At 46.6% G+C, this 20,155-nt stretch overlaps 1 protein-coding gene across 1 annotated transcript in view; it reads left to right on the top strand.

The window, feature by feature from the left end:
* LOC127569302 (calcium/calmodulin-dependent protein kinase type II subunit alpha) overlaps positions 1-20,155 on the top strand; it is a 197,166-nt gene that overhangs the window by 84,846 nt on the left and 92,165 nt on the right. The window contains exon 3 of the mRNA XM_052013818.1: positions 9,996-10,055. Coding sequence (XP_051869778.1) covers positions 9,996-10,055 — 60 coding nt within the window. The remainder of the gene's footprint in view (positions 1-9,995; positions 10,056-20,155) is intronic.

Raw genomic sequence — 20,155 nt, 5'->3', positions numbered from 1 at the left:
CTCTGTCTGCCATAATTTCCCTCTCTATTCTCTCTATAATTCTCTTAATCTCATACCTCTTGCTATTTAACTCTCTCCATCTCATAGAACATACAACTGCTCTGCCCGTGACTGCAAGAAACTGCAGAGAGTTGTGGACACAGTCCAGCGCATCACGGAAACCAGCCTCCCCTCCATGGTCTATACCTCTTGCTGCCTTGGTGAAGCAGCCAGCATAATCAAAGACCCCACCCACCCAGGTCATTCTCTCTTCTCTCCTCTTCCATTGGGTAGAAGATACAGGAGCCTGAGGGCATGTACCACCAGGCTCAAGGGCAGCTTCTATCCCATGGTGATAAGACTGTTGAATGGCTTCCTGATACAATGAGATGGATTCTTGACCTCACAATCTACCTGTTGTGACCTTGCACCTTATTGTCTACCTGCACTGCACTTCCCTGTAGCTGTGACACTTTACTCTGTATTTTGTTCTTGTTTTTACCCTGTACTACCTCAATGCACTGTGTAATGAATTGATCTGTATGATTGGTATGCAAGACAAGTTTTTCACTGTACCTCAGTACGTGACAATAATAAACCAATACCAATACCAAAATACATTTGGATAAGTAAGTGGATAGGAGATGCAGCCCAAACCTGGGCAAATGGGACTAGCTTGGTGGGCACCATAGTCAGCATGGACCAGTTGGGCCGAAAGGCCTGTTCCCATGCTGTATTACTCTATGACTTTATCTCTCCATGCTCACGTCTTTCTCTCTTTTCTTAACTCTCTCTCTCCCTCTTACCCTCGCTCTCCCCCACCCTGCCCACTCCCTCTTCTGACCTAGAGGCCCTAGATTCAAGCTTCACTCTGGAGATTTAGCAACGACTCCCAGGCTGAAGTTCCAGTGTGAGGTCCCACAAAATGAGAAGAGCAGTGACTTCCCCAGAGACCTCGACGAACATTTATCCTCTGATCGGTATCTCAAAAAGAGTGCACCCCAGATGAAAATCGCCTTTGTTCGGCCTTGACGAGTTCTGTACACATTTCTATGAGTTTAAAGATGAACGAGCCAGATGTAAATAAACCCAGGTGCCTGCACTTCTGTCAAAGTTAAAATCAGGTGGAGGCCCCACCTGGACTCAAAGACCTTGCCTCATATCTCTGTGGGACAACTCTGCTGGGACACACCACGTGTGACACTCATTGGGGCATTGCAGAGGTCATAAACAGCATGGAAACAGGCCCTTCGGCCCAACCTGTCCATGCCAACCAAGATTCCCATCTAAACTACGCCCATTTGCCTGTTTTTGGCCCACATCCCTCTAAACCTTTCCTGTCCATATACCTGTCCAAGTACCTTTCAAATGTTGTTAATGTAGCTGCCTCAACCACTTCCTCTGGCAGCTCGTTCCATATACTGACCACCCTCTGGGTGAAAAAGTTGCCCCTTGGTTCCTTTTTAAATCTTTCCCCTCTCAGCTTAAACCTGTACCCTAGATTTTGATTTCCTTTCCCTGGGAAAAAGACTGAGTGCATTCACCCTATCTAAGGTCCTCATAATTTTATACACCTCCGTAGGGTCACCCCTCAATCTCTTATGTTCCAATGGATAAAGTCCCAGCTTGCCCAACCTCTCCCGAAACCTCAAGCCCTCAGGTCCTGGCAACATCCTCGTAAGTCAAGATAAGCTCCACCATCAAAGTGGGACGTCTGTAATTTCAGGTCAAGGTGGTGTTTTCCTACACAGTGCCAGAGATACTTGGTTGCAGTGCTGACCTCCCCAGACTGCAGGCACTCAGGGTGGACCCCCATCCTCTTACAGACACCTCCCTGTCAGGTGTGCCCCCTGCACGAGGAGGCTGTCTCCTGAACACCCCATTATTCTTCAGCTGTCTGAGCTGGTGCCTGTGTCAGGCCGCTGTAAATCGCCCCCAGTGTGTGGGTGAGGGGTAGAATCTGGGGGGGAGTTGATGGGGATGTGGGGAGAATAAAATGAGATTAGCGTAGGATTGGTGTAAATGGGCTGCTGATGGTCGGCACGGACTCAGTGGGCTGAAGGGCCTGCTTCTGTGCTGGATGAGATGAGAATGTGGGGAGAATCAGAAGCATATTAATTTATTGCCACATACAATCATTCTCATTGCACCAGGTGCAATGAAATTCCTTGCTCGCGTGAAGCTCACAGAGTAAACAGTGGTAATAATCAGTACAACAATAAAACAGTGACGGGCGCAGAATGGTGCAGAGATTGCAGTGCAGTCTGAAGTGGTGCACAAGGAAATGCTAAAGTGACAATAATGGAAGAGGCAGAGTTCAGAGTCCGAGAACGCGGCAGCACCGCTGGGAAGGGGATGTGAGAGAGGTGACCGGTTCGGGAGTCTGACAGCAGTGGGGAAGAAGCTGTTCCTGAGTCTGGACGGCAGGGCTTTCAAGCTCCTGTATCTTCTCCTAGAAGAGAGAAAAGGGAACAACCAGGGGTCAGGCATCCTTGGCGATGCCGTTAGCCTTCCTGATGCCACGCACCGTGAAGAATAGGTTGCAGGGAAATAAACGGGGGAATGGGATTGGAGGAATTGCTCTGACAGCAAAGACTGAATGGCCTCCCCCTACGGCATAAGGAAATAGGAGCCATCAGTGGCATGCAGATGCCCGAGCTCCCATGATGCCAGCTCATCAATGGCACGAGCTTGGTTGGCATTGAATTCATCAAGTACACAGAAGCACAGATTGTGCTCTTGCCCCTGACACACCAACTTAAAAATAGACACAATTATTTTGCATTGCCTGCAGACTGATGTAACAGCAGACTCTGCCTTGCCTTCCTGCGCAGACTGTTGTCTCCAACACAGCACTACGCAGAGCTGAGGAAGGCTGGCTGTCTGTTGGAATTCACCCCCTCCCCCTCTCCCCATCACAACCATCGCTTGTCAGTCCTTTGATCCGACGGTTGCTCCTCTTTCAAATGCCTCTCCCTGCTGACATCCAAAATCCAAACCTGCCACACGTTCCCGACGGGAACGTTGCAGACATGTGAATTGGGAGCAGGAGGGAGGCAATCCGCCCTCTGATCTGCTCTGCCATTTAATAAATTCACGGTAGCTCTGACTGTAACCACAGCCTCCTGATCCCTGCCCAACACCGGTAACCTGTCACTCCTCGCTTATGAAGTACCTATCTGGAACATAGAACAGTACAGCACAGGAACAGGCCCTTCGGCCCACCATGTCTGTGCCGGCTATGATGCCAATCCAAATTAATCCCTCCTGCCTGCACGCAATCCATATTCCTCCGTTCCCCGCCCGTTCGTGCGTCTGTCTTAAACGCTTCTATCGTATCTGCCTCCACCACCACCCCTGGCAGCCCGTTCCAGGCACCCACCACTCCCTGGGTCAAAAAACTTGTCCCGCACATCTCCTTTAAACTTTCCACCTCTCACTGTAAACCTACGCCCTCTTCTATTTGACATTTCCACCCTGAGAAAAGGACCCTGTCTATCTACTCTGTCTGTGCCTCACCAACTTCCATCAGGTCACCCTTCCGCATCTGACACTCCAGATAAAACAATTCAAGGCTGTCCATCCTCTCCATAGCTCATACTCTCCAATCCAGGCAACATATTCCTTTTTTTTGCACCATTTATTTAATTTTTATGATTTATTGTAATGTTATGTCTTTGCACTGTACCGCTGCTGCAAAACAACACATTTCACGTCATCTAAGTGATAATAATTCAATTGTGATTCTGATTAAGCCTGGTGAACCTCTTCTGCACCCTCTCCGAAGCCTCCACACCCTGTAATAGAACATAGAACAGTGCAGCACAATACAGGCCCTTCGGCCCACAATGTTGTGCTGACCTTTAAACCTCACCTAAGACTATCTAACCCCTTCCTCCCACATATCCCTCTATTTTAAATTCCTCTATATGCTAATCTACTAATCTCTGGAAATTGACCAATGTACCTGCCTCCACCGCCACCCCAGGCAGCGCATTCCATGCCCCAACCACTCTCTGGGTAAAAAACCTCCCTCTGATATCTCTCTTGAACTTCCCACCCATTACTTTAAAGCCATGCCCTCATGTATTGAGCATTGGTGCCCTGGGAAAGAGGCGCTGGCTGTCTACTCTATCTATTCCTCTTAATATTTTGTACACCTCTATCACATCTCTTCTCATCCTCCTTCTCTCCAAAGAGTAAAGCCCAAGCTCCCTTAGTCTCTCCTCATAATCCATACTCTCTAAACCAGGCAGCATCCTGGTAAATCTCCTCTGCATCCTTTCCAACGCTTCCACATCCTTCCTATAATGAGGTGACCAGAACTGGATATAGTACTCTAAGTGTGGTCGAACCAGAGTTTTATTGAGGTGCATCATTACCTCATGGCTCTTAACCTCGATCCCTCAACTTATGAAAGCTAACATCCCATAAGCTTTCTTAACTACCCTATCTACCTGTGAGGCAACTTTCAGGGATCTGTGAACATGGACCCTCATATCCCTCTGCTCCTCCACACTACCCAGAATCCTGCCATTAACTTTGTTCTTTGCCTTGGAGTTTGTCCTTCCAAAGTGTACCACCTCACACTTCTCCGGATTGAACTCCATCTGCCGCTTGTCAGCCCAGCTCTGCATCCTATCAATATCCCTCTGCAATCTTCGACAATCCTCTACAGTATCCACAACACCAGCAACTTTTGTGTCATCTGCAAACTTGCCAACCCACCCTTCTACCCATTCATCCAAGTCATTGATAAAAATCACGAAAAGCAGAGGTCCCAGAACCGATCCTTGTGGGACACTGCTAGCCACAGCCCTCCAATCTGAATGTACTCCCTCCACCACAACCCTCTGCTTTCTACAGGCAAGCCAATTCTGAATCCACACGGCCAAGCTTCCCTGGATCCCATGCCCTCTGACCTTCTGAAGAAGCCTACCATGTGTAATGCAGTGACCAGAACTGCAGACAATACCACCCAATCTACCTCCGCCTTAAAAATGTACAGCTACTCTACTTCCACCACCCTTTGAGGAAGAGAGTTCCAAAGATTCATCACCCTCTCAGAGAAAGAAATAAACAGGAAGGAGTCTATCATCAACTGAAAAGTCAAAGTCCAGTTTATTGTCAGATGCACAAGTCCGTGTGTGCGCAGGTGCAATGAAAAACTTAACCTGCAGCAGCATCACAGGCACAGAGCATCAGATAAGCAGCATTCGCAAGAAAAACATAAATTGAACATAAATGATACACAATTTTTACAAGCAAGGACACAATTAAAACAAAAAAAGACAAAGTCCATTTCAGTGCAAAGTGGTCATAGTGTTGCTAAACTGTAGTGTTTAGGGTTGTGCCGGTTGGTTCAAGAACCGAATGGTTGAAGGGAAGTAGCTGTTCCTGAACCTGGTGGTGTCGGACCTCAGGCTTCTGTACCTCCTGCCCAATGGGAGCTGCAAGAAGATGGCACGGCCTGGATGGTGGGGATCTTTGATGATGGATGTTGCCTTCTTGAGGCAGCGCCTCCTGTAGATACTCCTGATGGTGGAGAGGGATGTGCCCATGATGTATTGATGTATTGAGTCCACTACTCTCTGCAGGTTCTTACGTTCCTGTACATTCAAATTGCCGTCCCAGACCGTGATGCAACCACCCACAGGTTCTGAGGAAGAGAACTCCCAAGATTGAAAGCACCATTTGTGTGCTGAACTCCTCTCCTGAATTCAGTGCTAATTACCTGACCTTCACTGGTGACTGATAGTAGAGACAGCATGGACATGTGGGCTGAAGGGCCTGTTTCTCTGCTCTCATGACCCTATGACCTCAACGACACCGAACTTTGGAACCAGAATTCACTGCACAAACATTATCACTTCACACCTTTAGTGCACAGGATTGTGGATAGCTTTCACCCAATACCTTGCAGTTCCCCGTAGCCCAGCACACTGTTCACAGAGCACAAAATCTCCACACATTGTTAGAAGACTGGCTTTTTGCAAATTGGAACTCAGGGCAGGGGTTCAGTGGGTTGCACTCTTGCTTCAGAGTCAGAAGGTTCAGATTCAGATTAGTTTATTGCCATATACACCAGGGTGCAATTAAATTCCTCACTTGCATGAAGCTCACAGAGTAAACAATGTACATGGTAATAATAAACACCACACTAAACACAGCGATGAGCGCAAAACAGCAGAATCAGATTTATTATCACTGACTTAAATGACGTGAAATTTGTTGTTTTAAATTTACTAAAATTTATAGTAATTTTATGACTGCAGCAGCAGTACAGTGCAATGTCATAAAATTACTATAAGTTACAAAAATAAATAAATAGTGCGAAAAAAAGGAATAACGAGGTAGTGTTCTTGGGTTCATGGACCGTTCAGAAATCTGATGGCGGAGGGGAAGAAGCTGTTCCTGAATCGTTGAGTGCGGGTCTTCAGGCTCCTGTACCTCCTCCCCGATGGTAGTAATGAAAAGAGGGCATGTCCCGGATGGTGAGGGTCCTTAGTGATGGATACCGCCTTCTTTAGGCACCGCCCCTTGAAGGTGTCCTCAATGGTGGGGAGGGTTGTGCCCGTGATGGAGCTGGCTGAGTCTACAACCCTCTGCAGCCTCTTGCGATCCTGTGCATTGGAGCCTCCATACCAGGCGGTGATGCAACCAGTCAGAATGCTCTCCACCGTACATCTGTAGAAATTTGCAAAAGCCTTCGGTGACAAACCAAATCTCCTCAAACTGCAAATGAAGTAGAGCCTCTGGCGTGCCTTCTTCATGATTGCATCAATGTGTTGGGCCCAGGGCAGATCCTTCGAGATGTTGACGCCCAGGAACTTGAAGCTGGTGCAAGGATTGTCGTGCAATCTGTATTGCAAAAAGAAATGCTAAAGAATAACTGAGAGAGGGAGAATTAAGAGTCTGAGAACGTGGCAGCACCACCAGGAAGGGGATGTGAGAGGAGTCTGATAACAGTGGGGAAGAAGCTGTTCCTAAGTCAAGCTCCTGTATCTTCTCCCAGAAGGTGGAAGAGAGAAAAGGTTCAGTTCCTGCTCCAGGCACTTTGGTGCAGAACTCCAGGCTGAAGCTCTGTGCAGTGCTGAGGGAGGGTTGCAATGAGGGATGTGCCATACCTGAATTGAGATATTAATCCAAAACCCTGCCAACTCTCTCATGAGGATGTAAAAAGATACCAATGTTTGGAAGAGCATGAGAGCATGGAACAACTCTTCCCAAATTTCTGATGGGTGTTTTTTGATGAATAAAACAGATTATCTTGTTCAATTCCCATATTACTTTATGATATAGAAGGAAGCAATTCGACCCGATGAGTCTCTGCAAGCTCCTATTCCCTGTAACCCATTCCCCCCACATTACCATCAACTCCCCCCAGATTCTACTCCTCATCCACACACTGGGGGAAATCTACAATTAACCCACCGACTGGCATACCTTTGGGACATGGGGGTCACAGCAAGAAGGTGCAAACTCCACACAGACAGCACCGGAGGTCAGGATCGAACCTGGGTCACTGGAGCTGCGAGGCATCAGCTCTACCAGCTGTGCCACTCTGCTGCCCAAAAAGCTAGCACAAGGGTCATAGGCCAAATGTCCTTCTCTGCCATTTCAGTCTGTGAAGACCAGAGGTGTCTGTTGACACAAGAGATTATGTAGATGCTGGAATCTGGAGCAACACACAAGGTGCTGGAGGAACTCAGCAGGTCAGGCAGCATCTGTGGAGGGAAGTAAACAGTCAATGTTTTGGGTTGAGACCCTTCATCAGGACTGGAAGGGGAGAGGGCAGAAGCCAGAATAAGAAGATAGGGGGAGGGGGATGACCCAAAACATCGACTGTTTATTTCCCTTAGAGGGGACTGTTGCTGTGGAGAGCCAGACTGTGTTCATAATGGAACAAGTTTTGGTAATTGGTTTATTATTGTCACATGTACCGAGGTACAGTGAAAAACTTTGTTCTGAACGTCATCCGTACAGATCATTCCATATATAAGTACATGGAGTCGTACAAAGCGAAAGGCAGTAACAGAATGCAGAACTTAGTGTTAACCTACAGAGAAAGCGCGGTGCAGGTCGACAAATAAGGTGTAAGGGCCTTGGTGAGGTAGATTGAGAGATCAAAAGTTCACATTTATCATTCAAGAGGTCCATTCAATCGTTATGGAATCATAGAACAGTGCAGCACAATACAGGCCCTTTGGCCCACAATGTTGTGCCAACCTTTAAACCCTATCTAACCCTTTCTTCCCACATATCCCCTTATTTTAAATTCCCCCATATGCTTATTTAACAATCTCTTGAATTTGACCAATATACCTGCCTCCACCACCACCCCAGGCATGCTCCAACCACACTCTGGGTAAAAAACCCTCTGATATCTCCCTTGAACTTCCCACCCATTACTTTAAAGCCATGCCCCCTTGTATTTAGCATTGGTGCCCTGGGAAAGAGGTGCTGGCTGTCCACTCTGTCTATTCCTCTTAATATTTTGTACACCTCTATCATGTCTCCTCTCATCCTCCTTCTCTCCAAAGAGTAAAGCCCTAACTCCCTTAGTCTCTCCTCATAATCCATACTGTCTAAACCAGGCAGCAGCCTGGTAAATCTCCTCTGCACCTTTTCCAACGCTTCCACATCCTTCCTATAATGAGGTGACCAGAACTGGACACAGTACTCTAAGTGTGGTCTAACCAGAGTTTTGTAGAGCTGCATCATTACCTCACGGCTCTTAAACTCGATCCCACGACTTATGAAAGCTAACATCCCATAAGCTTTCTTAACTACCCTATCCACCTGTGAGGCAAATTTCAGGGGTCTGTGGATATGAACCCCCAGATCCCTCTGCTCCTCCACACTGCCCAGAATCCTACCATTAACTTTGTTTCATAACAGCGGGACAGAAGCTGTCCTTGAGCCTGGTGGTACGTGCTTTCAGGCTTTTGTATCTTCTGCCCGATGGGAGAGGGGAGAAGAGAGAATGCCCGGGGTGGGTGGGGTCTTTGATTATTTTGGCTGCTTTACCAAGGCAGCAGGAAGTGCAGACAGAGTCCATGGGGGAGAGGCTGGTTTCTGTGATGTGCTGAGCTGTGTCCACAACTCCCTGCGATTTCATGCCTTGGCTGGGTTCTGTAAGGCATCATCAGTTAAAGTGCCTGGAAGGTCTCTGGAGAAGAGGTGACAACATGCGTTTCATGAGCAGTAACTCAAGCAGACAGGGTCCCACAGTCACTACGTGAGGAGGAGGAGGACAAGAGCAGAACTTAGAAGGAGGAAAGCACATGACTTCAGCTGGATACTCAACCTGGCTGCAAATACTGTTGCTGGATTTCAGACTTCCAATATTCCACTGATGGAGGAGCAGTAAGCAAATATTTCTCTTGGGTGCTTTTGGCAAATTCCCATTGGTTTCAGCTATTTTAGAAGACTTAATTTCAATGTATTTTGGATAAGGAGCAGCAGCCTTGGGTAATGACTTTAAAGGGACAGTCCTACTTAGCATCTTTAAAGGGTCAGTCCAGTTTAGAACATGGCTAAGCAACACAACTGGAGATCTTTTCTATTTTAAGGTTGCTAAGCAGAACAGTGTTTCACAGTTCGTACACAAGCCTAAGTCTTCATGGAACATAGAACATACATAGAACATAGAACAGTACAGCACAGGAAAAGGCCCTTTGGCCCATAATGTCTGTTCCGAACACGATGCCAAATTAAACTAAATCTCTTTTGCCTGCACATGATTCATTTCCCTCCATTCCCTGCACATCCATATGTTTGTCTAACAGCCTCTCGAACACCACTATTGTATCTACTTCCACCCCCACCCCTGGCAGCCTGTTTCAGGCACCCACCACTCTGTATAAAAACTTGCCCCGCACATCTCCTTTAGACTTTCCCCCTCTCACCTTAAATGCAAGTCCTCCAGTATTTGACATTTCTATCCTGGGAAATAGATACTGACTGTCAAAGGTCCAGCATTGTATTAATCACATTTCCCCTTTGTGTTACAGATCACCAGAAGCTGGAGAGAGAAGCTCGGATATGCCGTTCCCTCAAGCACCCCAACATCGGTAAGTAGCAGCACATGGGAGCAGGTGAGAGCAATGCTGGCCCGGAAACCATGGCAACAAGGGAGGACATTCAGCCCTTTGGGTCCATGCAGTCATTCAAAGAGCTTGTGGCTGATTCAGGATCTGGCTCCATCTTTTGGAGATTGCAGATGCTGGAATCTGGAGCAACAAACGAGGTGCTGGAGGAACTCAGCGGGTCGAGCAGCATCTGTGGAGGTAAATGGACAGTTCAGGGACCCAAAACATCGACAGTTCCTTTCCCCCCACAGATGCTGCTCGACCAGCTGAGTTTCTCCAGCAGTTTGTTTGTTGCTCCATTTTTTTCCTGGATCCTGCAATACCTGTAGTTAACATCTGTCAATCTCACAAACCAAACTGTTGGAGGAACTCAGTGGGTCGAGCAACATTCAGCCCTGATGCAGGGTCTTGACCCAAAATGTTGCATCAGGAAGCTATGTCCCAGCTTCATAAAACTCTGGTTCACCCACATCCGGAGTATTGCATTCAGTTTTGGTCACCCCATTACAGGAAGGATGTGGATGCTTTGGAGAGGGTGCAGAAGAGGTTCACCAGGATGCTGAGGGTATGAGCTATAAGGAGAGGTTGGACAAACTTGGGTTGTTTTCTCTAGAGTGGCGGAGGCTGAGGGGAGACCTGATAGAAGTTTATAAAATTGTGAGAGGCATAGATAGGGTAGGCAGTCAGTCTTTTTCCCAGGGTTGAAATGTCTAATACTAGAAGACATGCATTTAAGGTGGGAGGGGGAAAGTTCAAACAAGATGTGTGGGGCAAGTTTTTACACAGAGAGTGGTGGGCGCCTGGAATGCGCTGCCAGGGGTGGTGGTGGAGGCAGATACGATAGAGGTGTTTAAGAGGCTCTTAGATAGGCACGTGAATATACAAGGAAAGGAGGGATGTGGATCATGTGCAGGCAGAAGGGATTAGGTGTCATTAACTTAATTGGTTGGGCATGACATTGTGGGCTGAAGGGCCTGTTCTTGTGCTGTACTATCTTATGTTCCATGTTCTTGTGCCTCTATCAATCACAGATTTAAGCACTGACTTGGCATCTATTTCTACCCATTGTACAGTGTGATAATGGACACAGTGGCGAGGAGTGGATGGCATGGGAAGGAGTGTGGGACAAGTTTTTTGTTTGTTAAGTTCTGCACCAAATTTCTCATTACAGCCTTTATACATGAGCCCAAAGTGGGAACACAGACTACTGGAAGCACTCAGCAGGTCAAGCAGCATCTGTGGGGAGGGAAACGGGGTTAATGTTTCAGGTCACAGAGCCATCATCGGAACTGGGAAGGAGAGAAAACGAGTTAGTTTTCAGTAGCAGAGAAGGTGGGGAGGAAGAGGAAGAGGTTGTACAAAGGGAACGGTGAGGCCAGTATTGCCGAGGGGATAAGATGCTGAGGAAATTATCTGGTTGATATGTTAATGAGGGCAGTTGGAACAGAGAACCGTTGTGCTGAGCTAATTAAACTAGTAATTAAACACCTAACTAAACTAATCCCTTCTGCCTACACAATGCCCATAATCCCTCCATTCTCTGCATATTCATGTGCCTGTCTAAGAATCTCTTAGGAACTCTTTTGTATCTGCCTCCACCACCACTCTGGCAGCACATTCCAGGCACCCACCTCTCTCTGTGTAATAAACTTGCCCCACACATCTCCTTTGAACTTTCCCCCTCTCACCTTAAGTGCATGCCCTCTAGTATTAGACATTTGTACCCTGGGAAAAAGATACCAGCTGTCAACTCTATCTATGCCTCTCATAATTTTATAAACCTCTATCAGGTCTCCCCTCAGCTTCCACCGCTCCAGAGAAAACAACCTGAGTTTGTCCAACCTCTCCTTATAGCTCATACCCTCTGACTTCCTCCTCTGGCAGAAGATATAAGAGCTTGAGAACAAGTACGTACCGCCAGGCTCAAGGACAGCTTCTGTCCCACTGTTATCAGACTCTTGAACGGACCTCTCATGCGCTAAAGGTGAACTCTTCATCTCCCAATCTACCTTGTCGTGGCCCTTGCACTTTATTTGTCTACCTGCACTGCACTTTCTCTGTATCTGTGACACTATATTCTCCATTCTGTTTCCTTTTTGCTACCTCGATGTACTTGTGTGTGGAATGATCTGTCTGGATGGCACGCAAACAAAAACTTCTCACTGTATCTTAGTACATGTAACAAGAATAAACTAATACCAATACCAATACCAACACCACTTCTGACTGTATGAAGGTGCATTTGGACCATTAAAGTTTCACACCAAGAGAGTGCAGGCAATTGAAAGCTCCCTCCAAACTATGTCGAGTACCCTCTGCACCAGCAGTACAATAACAAGTTCATCTTGGCTGCTGGATGCTTATCTATGGCCTGCATAATATTGTCCAAACAGTGGTCATGATCTTTGGTGGGTTGTGACTTTATGTGTGTCAGCGATGAAGTTCTTCTCACCGTTCTTGTGTGTGACAAGTTGAGTAGTTGAACACTTGCCTCCCGACAAGCATGCAGTGGGTTTGGAATTTTGTTCATTGTCCACTGTCTGATTTAAAGTTGTCTTACAATTTTAGGTAAATTGGTAAATTGGTTTATTATTGTCACATATACTGAGGTACAGTGAAAAACTTGTCTTGCATACCGTCCATAAAGATCATTTCATTACACAGTGCATTGAGGTAAAACAATAACAGAATGGTATTGGTTTATTATTGTCACATGTACCAATAACGTTTCACTTTCAGTGAGTGGGAGCCAGGACTTGAAATGACAGGCAGGAGTTTTCAGAAGAGGTGAGTCTCTGTGCTTGGTGTTTTCAGTGAGCAGGACCCTTACAGAGGCACACTTGCATATTGTTAGTAATAATTGGCTAATTAGCTCATTGGCAGTAGCCAATAAAAAGAAGCTAGGGTTCAGTGGAGTGGCCATCTTGGAGTGGGGAACTGAAGCTTTGGTGAGAAGAGGTTGAGTAAGTGACTCAGGTGGGAGAAGTGTAAGCAGCTCTTTTTAAAAAAAAACACAAAGGTTTCAGTAAGAAGGCACAGGTAAGGTCTTTATTTTGTTGTCTGTAAATCCTTAGTCCTTGATGCCTGGCAGTTAGGGCAGTGAATGCTCTTCCTGTAAGATGTGGGATGTCAGGGAACCTCACTGTCTCCCTGATGACTAGATCTGCAGGAGGTGCACCCAGCAGCAGCTCCTGACTGACCAGGTCAAGGAACTAGAGCTACAGTTGGATGTACTCAGGACCATCTGGGAAGCTGAAAACCTCATAGATGAGACTTTTACTGAGGTGGTCACACCAGGGTACAGGCTTCAGAAAGATGGGTGACCACCAGGAGAGGTAAGTAGTCAGTGCAGGGTTCCCCTGTGGCCATTCCCCTCAGCAACATCTACCCCTTTGGATACTGCTTTGGGGGGGGGGTGGTGACCTATCAGGCTGCAGCAGCAGCCAGGTCTGGCTCGGCAGGGTAGGGTCAAGTCAGGCAGAGCAATAGTGATAGGAGACTTGATAGTTAGGGGGACAGACAGGAGATCCTGTGGCTGTGAAAGAGACACCAGGATGGTGTGTTGCCTCCCAAGTGCTGAGGTTGAGGATGTCTCAGGGTGGCTGTGGAATATACTCAAGCAGGAGGGTGAGCAGCCAGAGGTCGTGGTGCACACTGGCTTCAATGACACAGGTAGAAAGGGGGAAGAGGTCCTGCACAGTGAGTGTAGGGAGTTAGGAAAGAGGCTGAAGAGCAGGACCTCCAGGGGAGTAATCTCTGGATTACTCCAGGTGCTAGTCAGGGCAGGAATAGGATGATAGAACAGATGAATGAGTGGTTGAGGAACTGATGCAGGGGGCAGGGTTTCAGATTCTGGGATCATTGGACCCTCTTCCGGGCCGGGGTGACCTGTACAAGAGGGACGGGTTGCACCTCAACTGGAGGGGAACCATATCCTGGCCGGGAGGTTCACTGATGCTACTCAGGAGGGTTTAAACTAGTTTAGCAGGGTGATGAGAACCAGAGCACCAGGTCAGAAAGTGGAGAGGTTGGGAGGAAGGTAGATGTCAGGGCCAGTAAACACAGGCAGGAGCAAGGTAATAGACACGATGGGATGGATAGTTTGAAGTGTGTATTTGAATGCCAGGAGTATTTATGGGTCAGGGTGATGAACTTGGAGCATGGATCAGTACATGGAACTATGATGATGTGGCCATAACAGAGACTTGGTTGAGAGAGGGACAGGACTGGGTGCTTCATGTTCCAGGGTTTCAATGTTTTAGGAACAATAGAGGTAAAAGGTGGGGTTGGGGAGAGTTGCACTGCTAATCGGGGACAATATCACAGCTGCACTCAGGATGTAATGAAGGACTTGGCCCACTGAGTCTATATGGGTAGAACTAAAAATAAGGAAGGTGTAATTACTCTAGGATTATACTACAGACCCCTGATAGCCACTGGGACATTGAGGAACAGATATGCAGGCAGATTAGGGAAAGGTGTAAAACTAACAGGGTGATTGTCGTGGGGGACTTCAACTTCCCTAATATAAACTGGGACCGCCTTAGTGTAGGAGGTTTAGATGGGGCAGAACTTGTTAGGTGCATCTGGGAGGGTTTCTTAAATCAAATGTAGATAGTCCAATGAGAGGAGGGGCTGTACTGGAGCTGGTGTTGGGTCACGAGCCTGGCCAGGTGACTCTCCTCTCAGTGGGAGAACAGTTCAGGAACAGTGACCACAACTCAAGTTTTAAGATGGCTAGAGATAAATGTGGACCTTGCAGGAGAGTATTAAGTTGGAGCCGGGCAAATTACAAAGAGCGTTAGGCAGGAATAAGGAAGAATTAACTGGGAACAGCTGTTCTGGGCAAATCCACATCTGACATGTGGAGGGTGGTTAAAGACTAACTGCACAGAGTACAGGACAGGGATGTTCCGGTAAGAAGGACGGACAAGGATGGCAGGGTGAGGGAACCTTGGATGTCGAGAGGTGGTGAATTTAGACCACAAGAAAAAGGAAAAGTATGTGAAGCTAGGATCAAACAGAACACTTGAGAATTATATTTAAAAAAAAAAGCCAGAAAGGAACTCAAGAAGGTAATTAGGAAAGCCAGGAGGGGCCATGAAAAGTCCTTGGCAAGTAGGATTAAAGAGGATCCCAAGGCATTCCATTCCTCAAGAGGATAACTAGGGAGAGGGTAGGACCACTTGAGGATAAAGGAGGAAATGTGCTTGGAAGTGGAGGATGTGGGTGAGGTCCTTAATGAGTACTTTGCATCAGTATTTACCAAGGAGAAGAACATGGAGGACAGGGAGATCAGTGCGGAGCGTGCTAATTATATGCTGGGGCATTTCGAGATGAGGAGGTAGCGTTGGGTCTCTTAAAGAGCATTAAGGTGGATGTCCCCAGTGCCTGATGGGATATACCTCAGGTTATTGAGAGAGGCAAGAGATGAGATTGCTGGGGCCTTGACCAATATCCTGTCCTCTCTAGCCACAGTTGAGGTCCTGGAGGACTGGAGAGTAGCTAATGTTCCTTTATTCAAGAAGGGAAATGAGGATAATCCTGTTAACTATAGACTAGTGAGTTTCACATCAGTGGTAGGGAAGTTACTGGAGAGGATACTTAAGGATAGGATTTATGAGCATTTGGAAAACCACAGTGTAATTAGGGACAGTCAGCATAGCTTTGTGCAGGGCAAGTCGTGCCTTTCTAACTTGATTAAGTTTTTTGACGAGGGTGATTGATGAAGGTGGAGCTGTAGATGTTGTCTACATGGGTTTCAGTAAGGTGTTTGACAAGGTCCCTCATGGAAGGGTCATCCAGAAGATTAAGATGCATGGGATCCACGGTGAATTGGCCATTTGGATTCAGAACTGGCTTGCCTGTAGAAGGCAGAGGGTAGTGGTTGATGGGACTTAGTCTAGTTGGAGGCCTGTGACTAGTGGTGTTCCTCAGGGATCTGTACTAGGACCTCTGCTGTCTGTGATGTATATAAATGACCTGGATGAAAATATACATGTGGGTTAGCAAGTTGGCAGATGATACAAAGATTGGTGGCATTGTGGATAGTGTAGAAGACTGGCAAAGGATACAGTGTGATATAGATCAGTTGCAGATATGGGCAGAGAAATGGCAGATGGAGTTCAACCCGGCCAAATGTGAAGTGTTGCACCTTGGGAGATCAAATGTAAAGAAACGGGTATGCTGTTAATGGCAAGACCCTTCCCAGTGTTGATAAACAGTGGGATCTTGGGGTCCAAGTTCATATCTCCTTAAGTTGCTGCACAGGTTGATAGGACAGCCATGGCATGCTTGCCTTCATTAGTCAAGCAATAGAGTTCAAGAGTCAGAAGTCGTACTGCAGCTTTATAAAACTTTAGTTAGGGCATGTCTGGAGGATTGCATTCAGTTCTGGTTGCCCCACTACCGGAAGGATGTGGAGGCTTTGGAGAGGGTGCAGAAGAGGTTCATCAGGATGCTGCCTAGGTTAGAGGGAATGTGCTATGAGGAGAGGTTGGACAAACTTGGGTTGTTTTCTCTGGAGCGGTGGAGGCTGAGGGGAGATCTGATAGAGGTTCATAAGATTGGGAGGTGAAGAGTGAACATCCAGTATCTTCAGGGTTGAAATGCCTAATACCAGAGGGTGTGCATTTAAGGTGAGAGGGGGAAAGTTCAAAGGAGATGTGTGGGGCAAGCTTAAGAGTGGAATGTGCTGCCTGGGGTGGTGGAGGCAAATGATAGGGGTGCTCAAGAAGCTCTTAGATAGGCACATGGATGTGAGGGAAATGGTAGGATATGGACATTGTGTAGGCAGAAAGGATTGGTTTAGTTGGGCATTTTATTACTAATGTAATTGGTTCAGCACAATATTGTGGGCTGAAGGGCCTGTTCCTGTGCTGTACTATGTTCCAGAATACAAAATACTGTTTGTTACAGAGCAAGTGCAGTGCAGGTAGACAATAAGGTGCAAGGTCATAATGAGGTAGATTGAGGTCAAGAGTCCATCTTATCATACTGGGAACAGTTCAAAAGTTTTATAACAGCAGGTTAGAAGCTATCCTTTTATCAACAGTCCAGTTCCTTCCAATTCCTTGAGTTATTCCATGAAGCTGCTTGAGGAAGAAAGACCTGACCTTGGCTTACAGTAGTCTGTTTAATCTGTATTTCTCTTGTATTGGATGTTCACTGTGTGGGCATAATCTTGTTTGGCCAACAGTGTCACTAAATGTGAAGCTGGCATATTTGTACAAACATTGAACTCGTCCTTCCAAATACATCTCAATTTTGCAAGCAGTTCCTGCCACAAGGTATTGAATGCTTAAAGTTCAGCACGACTGTTGGCACCTCAACACTCAGGCTGTGGGAGCTTCCCATGCATTCTGTCTACCCCCAGACCACCAGAATTTTTCCTGAGGAAGTCTTGGCCATGCTCCTTCCACAGAAAAGGTGACTCGTCTGTTTGTCATGGGTATTCTCCATAATGGGACAATCTGCAGCTGTACCTACTTGTCACTAGTGGCTTGCCATCAGTCAGAACTGTGACCTTAAAAGCCCTGTTGTCTCACACCACAGTTGATCAGAGCATAGATGATGCACTAAGTAAATTGTCTCATCTGCTGTGGTTGTAATCTTGTGCAGCTTCCCTTGTTGTGACTGCTCGTGAGATAATTGTTCAGTTTGTGCCAGTGTTACATCAGAAACGGAGCTCCTCTCTGCTGCTTTGTGCATGCACTCTGCTGTGATGTGTCTGTGTAGCACCCAGTCTCTTTAACAAGCAGTTGTGAGTTGGTACACCTGTAACACCAACTTATGACACATGACACCTGATGCCATTGTTGTCTCTGGATGAAAGCTTTGGGGGTTGTCCTTTAGTGACAGGCTACCATTACACTAGTGCTGGCCAATGCATTTTAAGGCACTTTTAGCTGCCACCTCCATGGAATCCACAATCCTAGATGCCAAATCAAATGGAGTTTTTGTGCTGAGCAGCACAGATTGGACCCTTTCATCTCTTGGGTTACTTATGAACCTATCTCAGTGCACAATCTGAAATTCTCAAATTCTTACAGTTGTAGAAACAGACCCTTTGGCCCACCATCTGTGATAACCATTGATTATCAATCTACATTAATTCCATGTACCAGCACTTGGTTCATAGCCTACTGCACCTTGGCAATTCAGTGCTTATCTTCATTAATTGGGAATTGAGCTCAAGAGCCATGAGGTAATGTTGCAGCTCTATAGAACTCCGGTTAGACCACACTTAGAATAATGTGTTCAGTTCTGGTTGCCTCATTATAGGAAGGAAGTGGAAGCTTTCAAGAGGGTGCAGAGGAGATTTACCAGGATGTTGCCTGGATTGGAGAGCATATCTTATGAGGATAGGTTGAGTGAGCTAGGGCTTTTCTCTTTGGAGTGACACAGGATGAGAGGTGACTTGATTGAGGGGCATAGAGTGGACAGCCAGCACCTTTTCCTCATGGCAGCAACTGCCAATACCAGAGGACATCAGTTTAAGGTCAGAGGAGGAAAGTTTCTCAGCGGTGGGTGCCTGGAATACACTGCTGGGGGTGGTAGAGGCTGATACAACAGGGACATTTAAAAGAATCTTAGATAAGCACATGGATGTAAGAAAAGGAAGGTTATAGGCTGGTAGAGTTGGATTGATCAAGGAGTAGGTTTATATAGGTCAGCACAGTAGGTCTAGATCCTACTTAATGTGCTGAGAGTTTGTGCCCAGCACCCCCTCAGGTACTGCATTTCAGATTCCATCCACCCCCTGGGGATGATCTTCCTTGGATCCCCTCTAAACCTCCTACCCCTTGTCTCAAACCCATGGCCTCTCACTTTAGATGCATCTGCTCTGAGAAGCTATGCCCATCATAATTGTGTACACCTGTCAGGTCCACTCCACTGCAAGAGAAACAAACCCAGTCTCTAATCACAACCAAAACAGCATCCCAGGGCAACCTCCTAGTGAATCTTCTCTGCACCCTCCTTCCTATGGTCCCAACTCTGCCCAAGACCACAAAAAACTGCAGAGAGTTGTGGACATAGCTCAGCACATCACAGAAACCAGCCTCCCCTCCATGCAGACAGTGTGGACAACTTGTATAAAACCGTAAGACATAGGCCAAGTGGTCTAATTCTGATCTGCCATTCGATCATGGCTGATTTATTTTTCCCCCTCAACCCCATTCTCCTGCCTTCTCCCCGTAACCTTTGACACCCTTACTAATCAAGAACCTATTGACCTCCACTTTAAATTTACCCAATGACTTGGTCTCCACGGCCCTCTCAAGTGGGTCAGTTTGAGGTGTTGGATGTCCCTGGTGAAAGTGCAGTCATGAAATTCCATTGTATTCAAATCCTGTTATTCATGTTGATTCAGAATAGCCATGTCATTCCCTGACTTCTGCCAATAGAGTTGTTTCCCTTCTCGCTATTTGCTTCATGAATAATTCACCGTCTAAATCCAGAGAATTATTTCTAACCACTTGCTTTCAGGAGGTGCTTTATAATTGAGTCGTTCAACAATTAGAAAGGCCGTGGGTGTTGGATTATCATCGCACACAAGGATCTGTGAAAACCAACTGGCCCTGACACCTATTTGCATGTTATCTGAAATCATTAGACATTATGATGTTGCAAAAACAACACAGACTCAAATGGCATACATCAAGAAACTGGAACGCAGCATTCAGCGCTCATTGTCAGTGGCACTGAATCTTGTAAACACTGAATGTAATAACTCAAATTAATTACCATGATCAAGAGAAAATTATTAAAGTATCAAACCACTCTGTTAATGCACAAGGCCTGCTATTGGCACTCTTTCCTGCCTATTTGACCTCTCCAAACCCAAAATAAAGTATAAATGCATTTCTCGTTTTTCAGAAATATTTTGTTACACAGCTTCGGTTCATATCGTTCATACAAACGTGGGCATTGTTTTGTGCAAGGATCATTCAAGGCCTCCTTGCCTCATGGCTTGGTACGGCAACTGCTCTGCCCATGACCGCAAGAAACTGCAGAGAGTTGTGCACACAGCCCAGCGCATCACAGACATCAACCTCCCCTCCTTGGACTCTGTCTGCACT

This window comes from Pristis pectinata, chromosome 4, assembly GCF_009764475.1.
Source record: "Pristis pectinata isolate sPriPec2 chromosome 4, sPriPec2.1.pri, whole genome shotgun sequence".
Taxonomy (NCBI): Eukaryota; Metazoa; Chordata; class Chondrichthyes; order Rhinopristiformes; family Pristidae; genus Pristis; species Pristis pectinata.
Note: the sequence above shows the minus strand (reverse complement) of the source record. Positions and strands in the feature narration are given on the sequence as shown.